This window comes from Phascolarctos cinereus, unplaced genomic scaffold (assembly GCF_003287225.1).
Source record: "Phascolarctos cinereus isolate Bilbo 61053 unplaced genomic scaffold, phaCin_HiC Scaffold_1;HRSCAF=81, whole genome shotgun sequence".
NCBI classification, from domain to species: domain Eukaryota; kingdom Metazoa; phylum Chordata; class Mammalia; order Diprotodontia; family Phascolarctidae; genus Phascolarctos; species Phascolarctos cinereus.
Window position 1 is genome coordinate 154,770,068 of NW_027555514.1, and position 15,621 is coordinate 154,785,688.

Here is a 15,621-nt window from a genome sequence, read left to right on the forward strand (position 1 = left end):
GGAGAAGAAATGACTTAGCAGGGATATATGATAGTTGTTATCAAGTATTTGAAGGACTGTCATGTGGAAGAGAGATTATAGCTATCCTTATTGTTTTATAGATCAGAATTAGGAACAATGAGTGGAAATCGAAAAGTCATATATTGGTATGGAAGAACATCTTGGCCACTAATGCTATCCCAAACTGGAATGGGAATGATATAAGAAGTTATGAGTTCTTTACATTAAAAGACTTCAAATACAGTTTGGGTGGCAACTTGGCAGATATATTATACATGATATATAGGTCTAGTATGTGCATAGTACTTTTTCAATTATCATCTGAGATTATATGTCCATTGAGGTACTAAAACAAGCAATAAATTGTATAAACAAGAAAATATATCAAAAGGTGGGAAAACCCCCAAAACATCCATAAATAGAAAAGCAATGAAAAAAGAAAATATAAAATTGTTTCTATATGTGTATTTTCTAATGTCCTATGGAGAAAGGCCATAAAGGACATGGTTATATCAATAGCCACTGATCCAAAATCACTGAAATGTAAGAAAAAAAACTACCCTGCAAATACTTCATCTGTTTTGTTTACATTATACCAAATAATACATTTGTCAGATTTCTTTTTCATTGAATCAGCTGGTTAATCAGTATAAATCAGGAACAGTTTTTAGACCCATGCTCCTATAAGTTTGCATATTATGACTATGAAACCACTACAGAAAGCATTTCCTGCTAAATAGGTTGACTGGAGATTGGTGAAGTCAGAATGAAAGGTCTTCCCTTACTCTAAATTAGTGACCCTACCTCAATGCATCAACCTTTTCCCCTAATACCTTGGTCCCAATTCCACTGCCTGCATAGTTAATTATTGTCACCCAAGGAGATGTACTGTCTGTCCTCTTCTTCTGCCTTGGGGAATTACATTCTGTTAGCCTTCTGGGGGCTGGGAAAATGATAACAGATTCTAAATTCTAGTACAGACCTAAATAGATATATAAGCATATGTATGTGTCCATATATACATATCTATCATCTGTACTCCTACAGTATATGTTGCCTGCAATTAATTATATGCTGCTCAAAGACATCTCTTCTCTTGCTGTAAAAATGTTTTTTATGTATTTTATTGTTATTTGGCTTTGCACGTGCTTTTTTCCCCATTGCTTTCCCAATTGTATGCTTTGCATGCAGAAGGAACTCAATAAATATTTCATAATCTACTGTGCTAATTTGTCTTTATTTATATCTAATCATTGAAAGTTCAACATAAGCAGCATGGTGAAAGGAACATATTTTTTCTGTTTTGCACAACTGTATGAAATACTGCTACACTAAATCCATTCCTTAAAGCATGTGAAAGGATTGGACTCAACAGAACTAATCCTCTTTTCCTTGCAAATTTCAAAGTACAACATTATTGTCTGAGATTACATGGATTTATTTCTACTTGGATAGCTTGGACACTGCTTCAAATGGATAGTTTATTTTATTCTATATTGACTGTACAGCAAGAAGAGGTTCTAACTAATTCAGACAATATTTTAAATGCCATAGTGTCTTCTGAATTATTGGAACTTCTTTTGCAAAGTTTCAGCTCATAACCTGAGGGAAAGAAAGTTCTAAGACTAGAATAAATGAAAAACTCCTATTTCCCTCAACCCCTTCCTCCTGCCAAAGAAATCAGTGATGAGATATTATATCAATTATTCAACATATATGTATTGAATGCCACAAGTATATAGATATAAGCACACTTACATGTGCTAAATTGTCACTATTTTAAAATGTGCATCTGAAAAGAGACAAAGTACTGTTGATCAAACCACATTATTGCACTCATCAAAACAAAACATATATTAGAGAATAAGCAGGCTACGTTCTCCTCCTGTGGCAATGTTCATGTTCCTAAGCAACTTCAAAATACTCAGAACCATGTGTCAGGAGAATCCCTCCTTCACTGGGGTCAGAATTCTTCTATGTTGGGAATGCACTGTCAAATGATAACTCTACCAAAAAGCAAATGATTGTATGATAGCATCAAAATGTCATGTGACAGATAATAGTGGATATCAGTTTACCTATTCTCTTCTGTGGACTAGCAGTCTTGTTGCCTGGCTGTAATTAGAGTCCCTTCTTCAGAAATCTGAGATATACATATACATGCATACACAAGTACACTCATACAAATATATGTCTATGTGTATACATACATATATATGCATATATATTTGTCTCAGTCATATTCTAACTATTATTCTCTGTATACAGGTATAATTGGAGTGTGGAGTTGCTTGCATCTTTTTTTATTCATGTGCAATATTTTGCTATAAAGAGCAGCAGTTTATTTAAGAGTAGGGCAGTAACACAAATTATGAGTATTAACTATGGTTGGACACTATGAACTCAGTCACACATGGAGATGTATATGTGTAGTTATGACATTAAGCATTGCATTGCAGGATTTTTTCATCTAATATAAACATTCAAATACAGAGAGCTACTTTCCATTACAAACAATGTAAACTTAAGGACAAGAACTACATTGTACTCATTTGTATACATGCCCTAGTACTTAGCGTAATATTTTAATACTCAATAGGTGACTAAAAATGTCTGTTGATTGGATGAATGAACTAAAGTTGATTCAATACTTGTGATGTTCAAAACATCATTACACACTCTTTGGATCTGGGACAATCTTCCCATCTGTCCTTGCCTTGTATAAAAAAAGGCAGCACAGAATGAGAAAGATGAAGACTGCTCACAATTCTGGAGAAATAGCTCTTCCACCTGGTTTCCATGGCTCTGCAGGCACCAGAAGGGCGATAAAAGAATCCATTTCTAGGAATAAGTTACAGTACTTCCCTTCATCTCCTCTCTCCAAGAATGTAGTTTCACCTCCAAATACTTCCTGGATTACAGGGGCTTTCCCCTTTATTCTAGATAAGGATTAACTCCAAAGGAGACTCATGATTAGGGGGTGGAAAGTATTACTTTGCCCTTCCCCCTGCTCAATCCCCAGAACTTTTCATCTGAGGGCAAATAATTGGTTTTCTTCTAGAATGGAAGGTAAGAAATAGACACACCTTCTCTACCAATATATAATGGCACACGTGAATGTATTTTAGTATTAATTTGAGCTTTTACCATATTTACTTTTAATAAGACAATGTATTTAGTATAATTAAAAAACTATAAGGAATATTCTCACAATTTCTTTTAGCTGTGTTTGAACTTTTAGAACTGAATAAATGAACCTTCATGGATATAAATTTTCAGGTAAACTCCTTGTAATCTGAAGCTCCTGAAAATATGACATTTTTCTGATGAAAAGTCAGAATGATCATAGTTTTATAGCTAGTGCCACATCTATATGATATTATTGAAAGGTCTTACCATCTCCTTTTCCATAGCCAATGTCTTGCAAGCAGTGGAAAATTTGAAATATTAGTCCACCTACATATGAAGTCATGTATAATAACTATCAATGAAAAAAAAATGACTGAAATATTTTGCCTTGTTTAATTCTGCTACAAGTATATAGTATTATGCTTGCACATAATTTGAAATCATATGTACTTCTGTAATATAAACATGATACGTAAGTATGACTAGATACTATGTCTGCATATACATGCATGCGTATGTGTGCACAAACAAATACATATAAACAGGTTTTAAAGTAAACATTTTTGCAAGTTTTACACTAAGCAATAAATCTAAACCTACTCATTCTTTATATTTATCACCATGATTTTCTTTTTGCTCGCCTTCTTTCCCTAGCTCTATTATAAATTGTGTATTTTCCTATCCTGGGTCTGACAGAATCCAGCTTTGTTAATGTTTGGAAACAGTGTCAGAATTCCTTGTTTACACAAATGTTTATATCTTGGCAATGGTCAGATGGAGTGGATGGAAACTTTCAGAATTATTTGTGTCAGGCAGGATGGTGGATGTTCACATATGTTTAATTAAGGGCAAGTAATTACAAAGGAACTATAAGTTAGAGAAGAATAACATAGAGAGGTATTTTTTTTTTTGGAAACACATACTAAAAACTTCCTGTTCCTTATCTGGCTACTTTGTGATCACATAAGATGTAAAACCTGATGTCAAAAGGAAGACTATCTTAAAACACCTAAGCACATTTAACAAATCATAATAAAAACAAAAGCATTTTAACTTCAGCCTATCAAGTGCCTCGAAATTATATACATGAAAAATATATTTTCCTACATGGTCAACATATTTTTCAGCCACAACTGAACTGTGGTAAGATTTGAACCGTAATGAAGTAGCAAAATGAACACAAAGCAAATTCTTTAGCAAGTTGTATTAGAGCAAACAGCCCTATCTTTTGCTATTGTGGCTCCACACAGTACTGACTGTATATTTATCCTATTTTCTTGACCATTTCCAAACTAATGAAACAGCTGTCACAAATTGCTACTGCCACCTATTAGTGAAAGCAGAGAACTGCAAATCCTGATAGTTCATTTGCCTAGTACCTTGGGCAATATAGAGGGGTAAAGTCATCACACTAACCACGCATGACCTACGTTACAACTTCAGCTAACGTCTGTGTGTGTATGTCACACAGACACAGATGCATATTTCATATGCTAATTAAAAACTTTGATATTGTCACAAGCAAAGGATAATTTTTCTTGTAACCACAAGAAAAGATTAATAGAGTATAGTTTTCAGGGATTTTTCTTTTGTGCATGTTGATTTGTAGGAAAGTAAGGAAGGTGCATTTATTAAGCACCTACATTGTGCCAAGCACTGTGGTAAGAGCCTTTTTGTTTTGATACAAAGGTCTAATTTTTAATATTAACAAGCAGTTGACATATCATATATGCATAATTTAATGTATAATGTATATATTTTTATATATAGACACATGTAGGTATATGTTTATATGTATGTATTGAAATACATATAGGAAGAGGGGCAGGAAGGAGAGAAGAAGACAGAGAGAATAAGAAAGAGGGGAACTACAAAAATAAGGAAAAGAAACAGCAGTTGAAAAAGGACAGAAATTTCAATGTACCAGATACTGAATAAATATTCTATTCAAAAGCACCTCTGGTACTGGTAGGATATAGAATGGATCAAATGTAATCACTGTTGCCCTATTTCAGATTTAAATAATTTCCAAAAAGTTTGGTAGTTTGAAAATCTTGTCTTTTTTTGGATTTACAATCTGAAAATTTGAAAACAGGAAGATATGAATAAAACGTAAAGAACAACTTAATTCACATTTCCCCTTTGAAGCCCATGACAACTTAATAAAAAAAGGAAACAAAATTAAAGTATAAGTTAAAAATGCAAAAGGGCGAATTCACCTAATGTTATTAAATTCAGGATATCTGTATAATTCATTCTACCTATACTGATAAAAACTTTATCTTTTGAAATTAAGGAGTTGTCATTTGCTTTTATAGGAATTATTTGTAAATATACTTATCATATCAGTAAGTGTAACATAAGTAGAAAATATTGTAATTATTAATGTTATTAATAATAATAATAATAATAGCTAACATTTATATAGAACTTGAAGTTTTACAAAGCTCTTTATTAACTCATTCTCTCCTCATAACAACCCTGTGAGGTAGGTAGAATTACTATATCATTTTACTGATGAGGCAACTGAAGTTGACAAATGTTAAGTAATTTGCCCTGGTCATACAGAATTTGAAGACAGAATTTGAAATCAAGACTTCAGGACTCCAAGTTCATCTACTTCCTAATCAGAATGATTAACATTTTTTGTGTTTAAATAATGAACATGTTAATATTTTTCATAAGTTGATTTACAAATCTGTTCATAACTTGTTAGCACATGGTTTAGCACAAATAACATGAACACTGGAATCAGAAGACCTGGATTCAAGTCCCAGTTCTCCAATGATCAACCAATGTTACCTTGGGCAAACAATTTAGCCTTTCTAGATTTGTTTCCCTGTTTGGAAAATAAAGAGCTGATCTTTAGATGATATTTGTGATTTATTTTAGCTCTAGGTCCCACGATACTAGGAAAAGGAGTGTTTCCAAGTTTTTAGTCCTTTAGAATGGCAGGTATTAAACTACCAGGCACATATTTAGTGGTAATTCATACCTTGATGACCCAGGACTGGGTGGAGTAGTATGAATCACCCGTGTGAGAACGGGAAGAAAAATGGGAAGAGGGATGTGTGGGTGGTAGATATTTTCTCTGGGTCATTAGTTCATATCTGGTTTAGGCTTCTAGTGACTAACAGTCAATGTCAAGTGGGTTAGTGGCTTAAGAGGAAAGTGGAAAGACTCTGTGGTCTCAATCACATGCCTACTTGCCAAAGTCTATCCTGCAGAAACCACATAATATCAGTATGGTTGAGGGCTTTAGCAAAGGAGCTAAGGACTAGACTTTTACTGGCATCCCTGGGCTAGGTTCAGAGCAGTGTGAGGGAGCATCCATTATTGTAAGGACTGTGTTTGTTTGAGTGGATTAATCCCCTCTCCCCCCTCCCCCAGCAATTTTCAGGGCTTTTAACTAGACACTTCAAGAATACCAAATATACTTAAAAGTTCACTGTCATTTAAAAGGAGAAATGACCTCCTAAATGTAGGTCAGAAAATTTTAATCAGCACTTAACAAAAATGATATCAAGTGAAAATGCATGACTTTATATTTTAGAGAGGGGTGGTGCTGGTGCCAAGTTCATGAATTACTGGCTGCTACCACGAATTACATTAATTTCTTAAATTTTACCATTGGCAAATTCCTTATGAAAATCCACATAGGGATTTTCAAATGTCATTGGAATTTGGAATTAAAGTCCCTGGGCTCAAATCCATCCCCAGTCACTTAGAACTTGGTATGGCTCACATATACTTTTTGCTTTCATGTTCTTAGAACACTTATCATCTTTATCTTAATTCTTTGGAGCCAGTCTGTACCTCAGGCCTAGGTAGCATATTGCTCAGACTAACATATACTTTTACTCATACCTTTCAGTGAGCAAGCTGTTGTCATCATCAGAAGCCAGGTGGATTAGAAGATTTATTTTCATAAAGTTAAGGAACATGTATGTTTAACATGAAGGTATCTTTCATGTATATTATAACTCTGGGGGAAAGAGAAAGGTCTTAGAGGTCTGAAAAGAAGCCAAGAAGTTGTACTACTGAATCTGTGTGGAATATTTTTCCAATTACTTGTTCAGAAGTATTATACTTTCACTGAGCAATGAGAAAGGGGGCAAAACCCATTCTTCATAAAATCTACTACAGTAATTTTCTATGAACAATACTCTTCATTTAGCAAACAGATGAATGTGAAATACTTTCATTTACCATGTTCTCATATTTTAAACAATCTTAGGGGGGTTTTTTGGGGGGGAAGGGAGGAGCTTTGTAAAATTATATAATATCACAATAAAAACTTTAAAGGAAACCCCATGAATGAAACTACCATTATTGGTGTTACTAACTAAGGAATAAATACTTTTGAAGCTAAGGTTACAGTCATTGATTTACACTTCAGTCTCACTTGATCACTATCATATTGAGGACTGAACACTGTACACATTACTACATCTCTCTCTCCTCTCTCTCTCTCTCTCTCTCTCTCTCTCTCATCTGGAACAGTTCATTAGACAGAATGGTTAAATATTTGTCACTTTTTAAAACCCAAAGCTTTGTTCCATTTCCTTATCATTCTTATTAGTTGGGTTTTTTTTTGCTTCTGAAGTATTCACTGTATTATGTTTTTCAAAAGAAAGATGACTTTTTAATATTTTAGAAGAGATGTGGAATTTAAACAATTTTGAGGGAGGTAAGGAACAGTTATAGAATGCTAGTTTCAGAGAGGCATTTCAACATTTAGCCATATTACAGATGTTTAAGGAAAAGAAGACATAATCTCTGGATGAGATCCCTTGAATGAAAAGTGCCTGTGATTACTGAGACTTAGAGTCTTCTCATAGTGCCTTCCTCACAAGGAATCTAAATCAGATTGGTTCAGAGGGAAGAGTCACTATAACCTCTTTTTCTAATCTATCATTTCTGCAGAAGGATCTGAAAGCATCTTTTCAGCCCCCTCCCCTGCTGCTGGATACTGAAGGAACCCCCTGTTACCATATATTTACTAAAAATCCCTTCTTTTCCTACCTTACCATCTTCATTTGTCCTGTCAAATACCTTTCATCTGTTGCAAGGCCAGGTAATGAGACAAGTGGAAAGTGAATATTAGAACTGTGTGTAGTTAACTGAAACTTCTTAGCAACCTGAGCAATGACTGAGTTAATAGTGGATCTTTGAAAACAAGTGACCATGGGAAATTAGGGTTGGCAGGGATTTAACCCTTCATGAATCATGCTGGAATATTTTTTAGGAGCAAGCATTTTAACTGTGTTTGACATCTAATTAGCTAGAAAAAGAAAAGTAGCCAGAAGTCCCAATCATTTTTCAGAAACAAAGTACAGATAATTGAATATAAGACATTTACTTTGAAAAAAAAAGTATATGTGTAGGAAAAAAAGGTAATGACAGCTCAACAAAATGACAGAAGAAAAATTGCTGGACACATTCCTTTTATTCTTCTTGCTCTTGTTCATTTCACAGTTTATTTTACTAAATTGCCAAGAACTGGGCATATAAATAGAACTGTTAGGTAACTGAAGGGTGGTTTTTCTAATTGTGGGTAGTATAATACAAATTAGTTCCACTACTGAGAAATGATTTTCATGAAAGAGTAATAGAAACACTATATCAAGATGTACTTCCTGTTTATTCAAAGAGTTTTAAAGCATACACACCAAATTGCTAGTCTCATTTAATGATGGCCTTTTATTACAGAGGGAATTGGTTCCCTGTAAAATGGAGGATAATCTATTGCCATGGAAATGTGTTATCTTTCTCTTTCTTGGAAGAATTTGGAGGGGGAGAAGTTAACAACTTAATGTGTTTTTCCCATTTGTGCAAGAAATTCTTCAATATGCATTTTTTAGCCAGAAGCACCAACTTGATAATGATTATTCAATCACAGAATCTATTCACAATTCCTAATTTCATGACATCAAAATTCTAGCATAGGACATCTCTCAGTCAAAATCTCAAATAGTACTTATTTATGAGAAGTAACAACTTGAATAAAGTAGTTTGGCAATATAAGCCATTGAAACTTGTAAGGCATGAAAAATAAAGCAAATAATGATACAATATCAAATGACAAAATGTCATATAGTTGGGGAAATAACTTGAAATACTAAATTAATTTCTATTTATGAAAAAAGGATGAATGGATATTATATGATCAATCCAAAACAATTTACCTAACAGCGAAAGTATCATATATACATATGTGTGTATGTGTATGTGTGTGACATAATTCTTCCTTTAATTAAATGATTATTTAAAATTCCCAATTCAATATCCAAGAATTCATTTAAACCCATAAAATTCATTGTGAAGGGATTTTCCATTAAAAAGAGTTGTTCAAAAAGGCACAATTTCTTTATAATAATTAAACAAGAACACGTGTTTAATAGGTGTTTAATTTTCTAATCTAAAGTGTGAAAATGACAACTCTTCTCTCTGAGGTGTTTTTTTTTCACACAAGTACATTCAGAAAGACAGATTTTCCCCATTATGTGAAAATGAAAGACCATATTTCTGCTGGCATGAAAATAACATCCAGTAGACAGACAGACTGACAGATATCTATGTCCAAAGACGCAACCATTCTCTCCTTTACATTATAGGGTAAAATAGGACATTAAGGGAAGCTATTGCCCCACCCCCAGCTAAGGAAATCTGAGAATCATAAGAAATCAACACCTTAAGAGGGATAAACTCTTGGGTTAAAATAGTTTCATCTTCTACTCCATCTTGAATAATTCTTGAATTGTGAAAATGCTCTTTTTAAACTGTATGTGCATATTCTAAATCTATGATCCTATATTTGACATATCTGGTTATAATATTTACTGATATAGGTAGCATTACAAAATCCCAGGTTAAAACTGTCCAAATGGACAAAAAGGTAATTACTGAAAAATTCTGCAATGTATTTCTTGTGTGCTATTCACATTCTCTATAAATCCAAACTTGCTCTTCTATCTATGTGACTAGCTGGTGATGTATCTTTAATTATTACAGAAACACACATCAAATGGAAATAGGATTTTCTTTCAAAGCCTTTAGCAGTACATCAATTAGCCAAATACACAATCTTTTGTACGATCATAACACCCTTTACAGAAGCTAGTCTGTCCCTTCCAGTTTATATTCTCTTGGCAAAACCACCATCTACTGCTTATGTTAAGCATCTGATTGTCAGATTTGTTCAAACTGAATATTCATGACAGAGAATTAACCACTTCCTGCCTAAAAAGTAAGAAAATGCAAATCTGCCATGACAGGTAGCATATAGGTACAACTCACACACCTATAGAGAAGCCAGTTTTGCCATGACATTTTACAATATTTGGGGGGAGTAAAAGCAGGGAAAAAAGGGAAGGTAAAATATCATTTCCAATATATATATTAACATGTCCTAGGCATACATTTCTTTCCTGAAAATGTGATTAAGTGCTCTTTGTTTGCATTTAAACTGTCAGACTCTGAGCATGAGGCATGCTTTTTTAAAAAAAAGTATTTCAATCATTTCCTTTATCTCCCCCTCTCTCGATGTACATGTATTAACACAGGCTCTCACATGCCAACAAACTAAAGGTTTAAAAAAAAGGAAATAAAGAACCTGAAGAAACCAAATAAGAAGAAAAGACAATGCTTTACCTTTATAGGATAATTTCAGTCTTGGCACATTATTCTTCACATTTTGATAGTTTGCTCTTGCAGCTAGTAATACTCCCCAGAAAAGACAGGCAATCCTCCGGAGCCAACCCATGCTGAAGACAGTGTAGGTCCTTCCGCGGCTTCAGTGTTCTATCCTGTAGAGTGCAGCCACAGAAGTTCAAACAATCTGGAAACTGGAGGTAACAGGTGATTTGGGTCAGTTTCATTCATAAATGCAGACAATCAAGACCTCATGGCAATTCTAACATCTCTTCTTCTGTAACAGTCACTGGGGCAGAGAAACTTCAAACCCTCCAAAAAAAAAAAATGAGGCAGGCACTGGATAATGAGGCACAACTGTTGTGTGGAAAGAAAAAAAAATTAACAAGGGCTGCTGCAGTGGTGCTTAAGGAGCAGTCCCTTTTATCTATGCTACTCTGATAGCCGGTGGCAGAAGCTAATCCTGCTCTCTGCTTCATTCGGCTCTGTGGCAACAGAATGAAAGGAAAACAGAGAGAGACTGAGAGAGAGAGAGAGAGAGAGAGAGAGAGAGAGAGAGAGAGAGAGAGAGAGAGAGAGAGAGAGAGAGAGAGAGAAACTGAGCAGCAGCACACCGACTTTTCCTGTACACATGCAGGAGAGAGATGACACAAGATCCCACAGACAGGTTTTCCCAACACTCACTAGACTAGCTGACAATGGGAGAACAGGCAAGCTCAACCCACTCCCCTTCCCTGCTGTCACACAACACATGCAAAAAACATCTACCAGAGATTAGAGGAGGGAACATAAACCTCCAGCGTGCTTGTGAAAGGCATGTAGCTATAAATTTACTTCCCAAAGCATAAGCTATTTAATAGCCATTTTTGGGTGCAATTTTGATTTAAAAAAATCTAAATTCTGCTACCTACATAAATAATAGCCCATGTGTGTTGTATAATTCTGCTAGAATGTATGCACCGTAAAAACAGAGGAAACAACAACAACCTGAGTCCTTTCCATCAATGTAAGTTTGCCATTGAAGGTTTTAAAATCTTGTTAGAGAACATCCTGCCACCCCCCTCCCACTCACAGTTCCCCTACCTCCCCAATTTCGGTGAAAAAATTCCAAGAAAAACCTATTCCAACCATCAGTTCAAGACAAGTATAGGTCCACTGGGAATTATAAATTACAACAGGGGATTCTCAAAAGGATTCTCTGAATTTAAAAATGTCTACAGTTTTCCAGCTTCTGGAATGCTCTGGATGATATTTTTAATACTATGCATCTCATTAATTAAAACCATTTTTTTCTTGTCTTATCTCAAAGAGCAAAGGAAGACCACAAAGTTCAGTAAATCCCTGCTGAGTGTCAAGGACCAATAAAAAGAATTTCCACCCCCTTTTTCTTTCCACCCCCAACTCCATTTCTTGACCTGAGGAAGGGTTATTAAACTTTCTATAGCATGCATATGTAGGTATTCAAGCACCATGCCATCATTTTCTAAACCAGTATATTGTGTGAGCAGGCTAATTCTTCTCTCTGCCCACCCCCCTCAGTAATCTCAGGTCACAGGTACTTTGACATACTAGGATCAGGCAGACTTTATTTTTCCTTCTTTCCTATCTCCTTTTACAGTGTACACTAACAAGCAGTTGGCTTTATTTCTGAATTCAAATGAAAGTTCACACTTTACAAAGGAGGGAGAGGATTTCTGTTGTGTTGTTGTTTGTTCCTGGGTTTCAGTTAAAAATGTAAACACTTACAATGAAAGACCGTTCTTTTATAAGGGAAGACCTAAGTGCTCAGTCATCAACACTTTCTCATTACTCAATAATCTGCAGGGTAGTGGGAAAAGGGCAAGAATTTGGGGGTATGGTAGGGAGTGGGACAGACAGGTGGTAAGGAAAGTGTTCTCTTTCTTTATAAGACTAATTCATTAAGCTGACATTACTGTATCTGACACATATAGTAAGTCTATTGATAAGGCAGTAGTGATAAGAATATAATCCCAAAATAACGTTGATTTTAGTGATTTACACCCTTGCTATCCTAAACACTTTCATGTTCCAGGCAGTGAATTAAAGCTACAAAATGACCAGAAAAGCCTATCAGTTTTCCAAAGAGTACTTCCTATAGACTGTTACACAGTAAAGGAATTCATATCACCTTGGGATTATTTGGAGAATTGCCCTAATGAATTATCCTATTATAGATCAAAAGTAATTAGTGCTTTTAAAAATCCCCACTAAAAATGCACCCAACTCACTAATATTTTCTTTTAGTTGCATTAGTTAAAATGAAGGTAATGATACTGCACTTATTCTGAATAAGAGAAGAGGAGAAAATTCTGTTTTTTCTAAAGTAAAATGAATAATTCTTTAAAGTTTATTCATTTTATGCAAAAATCTAGCCCTAAAATATTTTATATGCTCCAAATAAAAAGGTTTCTTGAAAAATTTAGTATAAAAAAGGTAAAAGGTGACTTAATAAGAGAAGGTCTTTAAACTGAATTTTGAACCAGAGAATATGGGGAAAATTATTTTATTTTTAAGAACAAATAATATAAATCAATGTTTGTGCCTGGAATTTAGTATAACCAATGTATGTATTACTTTTGAAAGTCTTTCCTTATTTTTATTTACAGTAGGAATTGTTCTTATGTTCCAAATTTTAAATCAACTTGAGGTTTTTTTAAGGGATGTTAGAAAAAAAAAGATGAATAACTTTATATTTTCTTTTCTGTAGTTTTTCAGCTAACAAAACTAGTTAACTGCCAAAGTGCTGTAAAATTTCTGAAAGAAAATGTTATATATATATATATATATTTTTTTTTTTTCATTTCCCCTTGGTGCCTAGTATAGTGGCCAGGTACACAGCAGATGACCCATGAATGAATGAAAACAGTTGGATTTTCAGATTCTCCAAACTGAAACCTGAGGTGAGGTAAGGAAAAAACAGCAGGGAAGTATGTTAAAAAGGAGCCAGAATAAACACACACTTTGGGATCAGAACTACATGGGTTAATTATAAACTTTTTTTTAGGTTTTAAATTATAATTTCTACTGACTTCTGAAATGACTAGATCTCTTATGTCTTGTCAATTGTTTATTTTCTGCCTACCATCTACTAGTAATCTTTCAAACTGTACCATTGCCAACTTAGTTTCTATTATCTTTTCTTTTAACCTCAAGTTTTTATATTTTTTCAAGCTTTCATATATGGTTATTTCATAGCACTGTATCAAGTTCAATTTAGATGTCAAACGTGATAAAAATAATGATGAATTTTCTGCCTTAGATATATTAATATACAACTTTTTCCTGTATGGATTGAAATGGAATAAAATAATTTCCCACTTTGGAGTAACTGGTTCTGAAAAAAAAAAGATTTTTCATTACACAATGACTTTTATTTTCTAGAGAATGGGCTTTTTCAATTTCCCCTGATGTATAGAAAGAACCTAGAAGATCCTATCAAAATGGAAAGACCTTGAATATAGCTGTGTGGAAAACTATACATCTGTCCTCCAAGGACTAGTACAGTTAGGTTCAGAGAGGTTTGTCATTAGGTTGGCCTCATGGTGATGAATTTTGCAGGCCACAGCAATTCTCCAAGACTGTCAACTAAATCATAGAAGAGTCATGATGTGTGCCTGTGAAAGAATTGCTCACATTAATGATGTCTCAGGTTCTTAGAGTAAGAGGTATAATGTTCTATACAGTATGGAGAGGCTAAAACTGAAGAGTCCTTAAATAAAATTATTCTGTGTTGTAACAAATCATTTTTAGGGTAAAATCTATGATTTTCCTTTCCTTTTTTTTTGGGGGGGAGCTCTTATCCTAAGAAACTCCCTCTTCTAATATTCTAATAAAAATCTACAACTCTTCCTCAATTTACAATCTCAGAGAGTTGCCTAGGGGCATTGTCAGTCTAAGTGATGATGATAACAGCTAGTATTTATATGATGCTTTAAGATTTTCAAAGTACTTTACATATGCTATCTCATTTGATCCTCACTGTAACCCTGTGGGTAGTTGCTATTATTACTTTATATTATTACTGATGAGGAAACAGAGGCTGAGAAGTTTAATGACATGGGATTTGAACTCCAGGCTTCCCGGGATAAACTGATGACTTAAAATCTCATCGTGCTGTTTAACTTGGTCTTGTATGCTTAACACTTTGCCAGCTCCCTCAACCTCCTCTCCCTTATGATGGGAGAGCTGGAAAGGAGAGCGTTGAACTTCACTCAAAGCTGTCTTTCAAAGAAGGCAGGACCTGGACTTTCCAACTCACTTTCCACTTTCCATCTGTAGCTTTGCTTGGTTTGAACTCCACTAAACAAGACTGCACTGGAAACCTTCTCTCTTATTCCTTTCCACCTCCACTTTTGGGCTTCCTTTTGTATGTGGTTTTCTCTCACTGGATTGTAAGCTCCTTCAGGGCAGAGACTATTTTTTGCTTTCTTTTCTTTTTCTTTCTTTCTTTTTTTTTTGTTAGTCAATGAGGTTAAGTGACTTGCCAAAGGTCACACAGCCAGTAAGTGTTATGTATCTGAGGCTGGATTTGAACTCAGGTCCTCCTGAATCCAGGGCTGGTGCTCTATACACTGCACCACCTAGCTGCCCCTGTCTTTTTCTCATATGTATCCCCAGCACTTAGCATACTGTTTGGCAACATGGTAGGAACTTAACATGTGTTTATGGACTTGGATTGAGAGTCAAGGATTCTATTTAGTATGTCACCTATCTAACTCCATTTTATTATTATCCTAACTTTAGTGATGCCGAAATGGAAAATGAGAGGGTAAGTGACATGTCCTGGATGACAGTCAAAGGAATGACTGGAACCCATGT

The 15,621-nt window shown here is 34.6% G+C and overlaps 1 protein-coding gene across 2 annotated transcripts in view; it reads right to left on the reverse strand.

The window, feature by feature from the left end:
* The window catches only part of SEMA3A (semaphorin 3A), a 645,372-nt gene that overhangs the window by 288,187 nt on the left and 341,564 nt on the right, over window positions 1-15,621 (reverse strand). For both annotated transcript variants that reach the window (XM_020999770.2, XM_020999769.2), the window contains one exon: window positions 10,783-10,976. In XM_020999770.2, coding sequence (XP_020855429.1) covers window positions 10,783-10,894 — 112 coding nt within the window. In that variant the 5' untranslated portion in view covers window positions 10,895-10,976. The remainder of the gene's footprint in view (window positions 1-10,782; window positions 10,977-15,621) is intronic.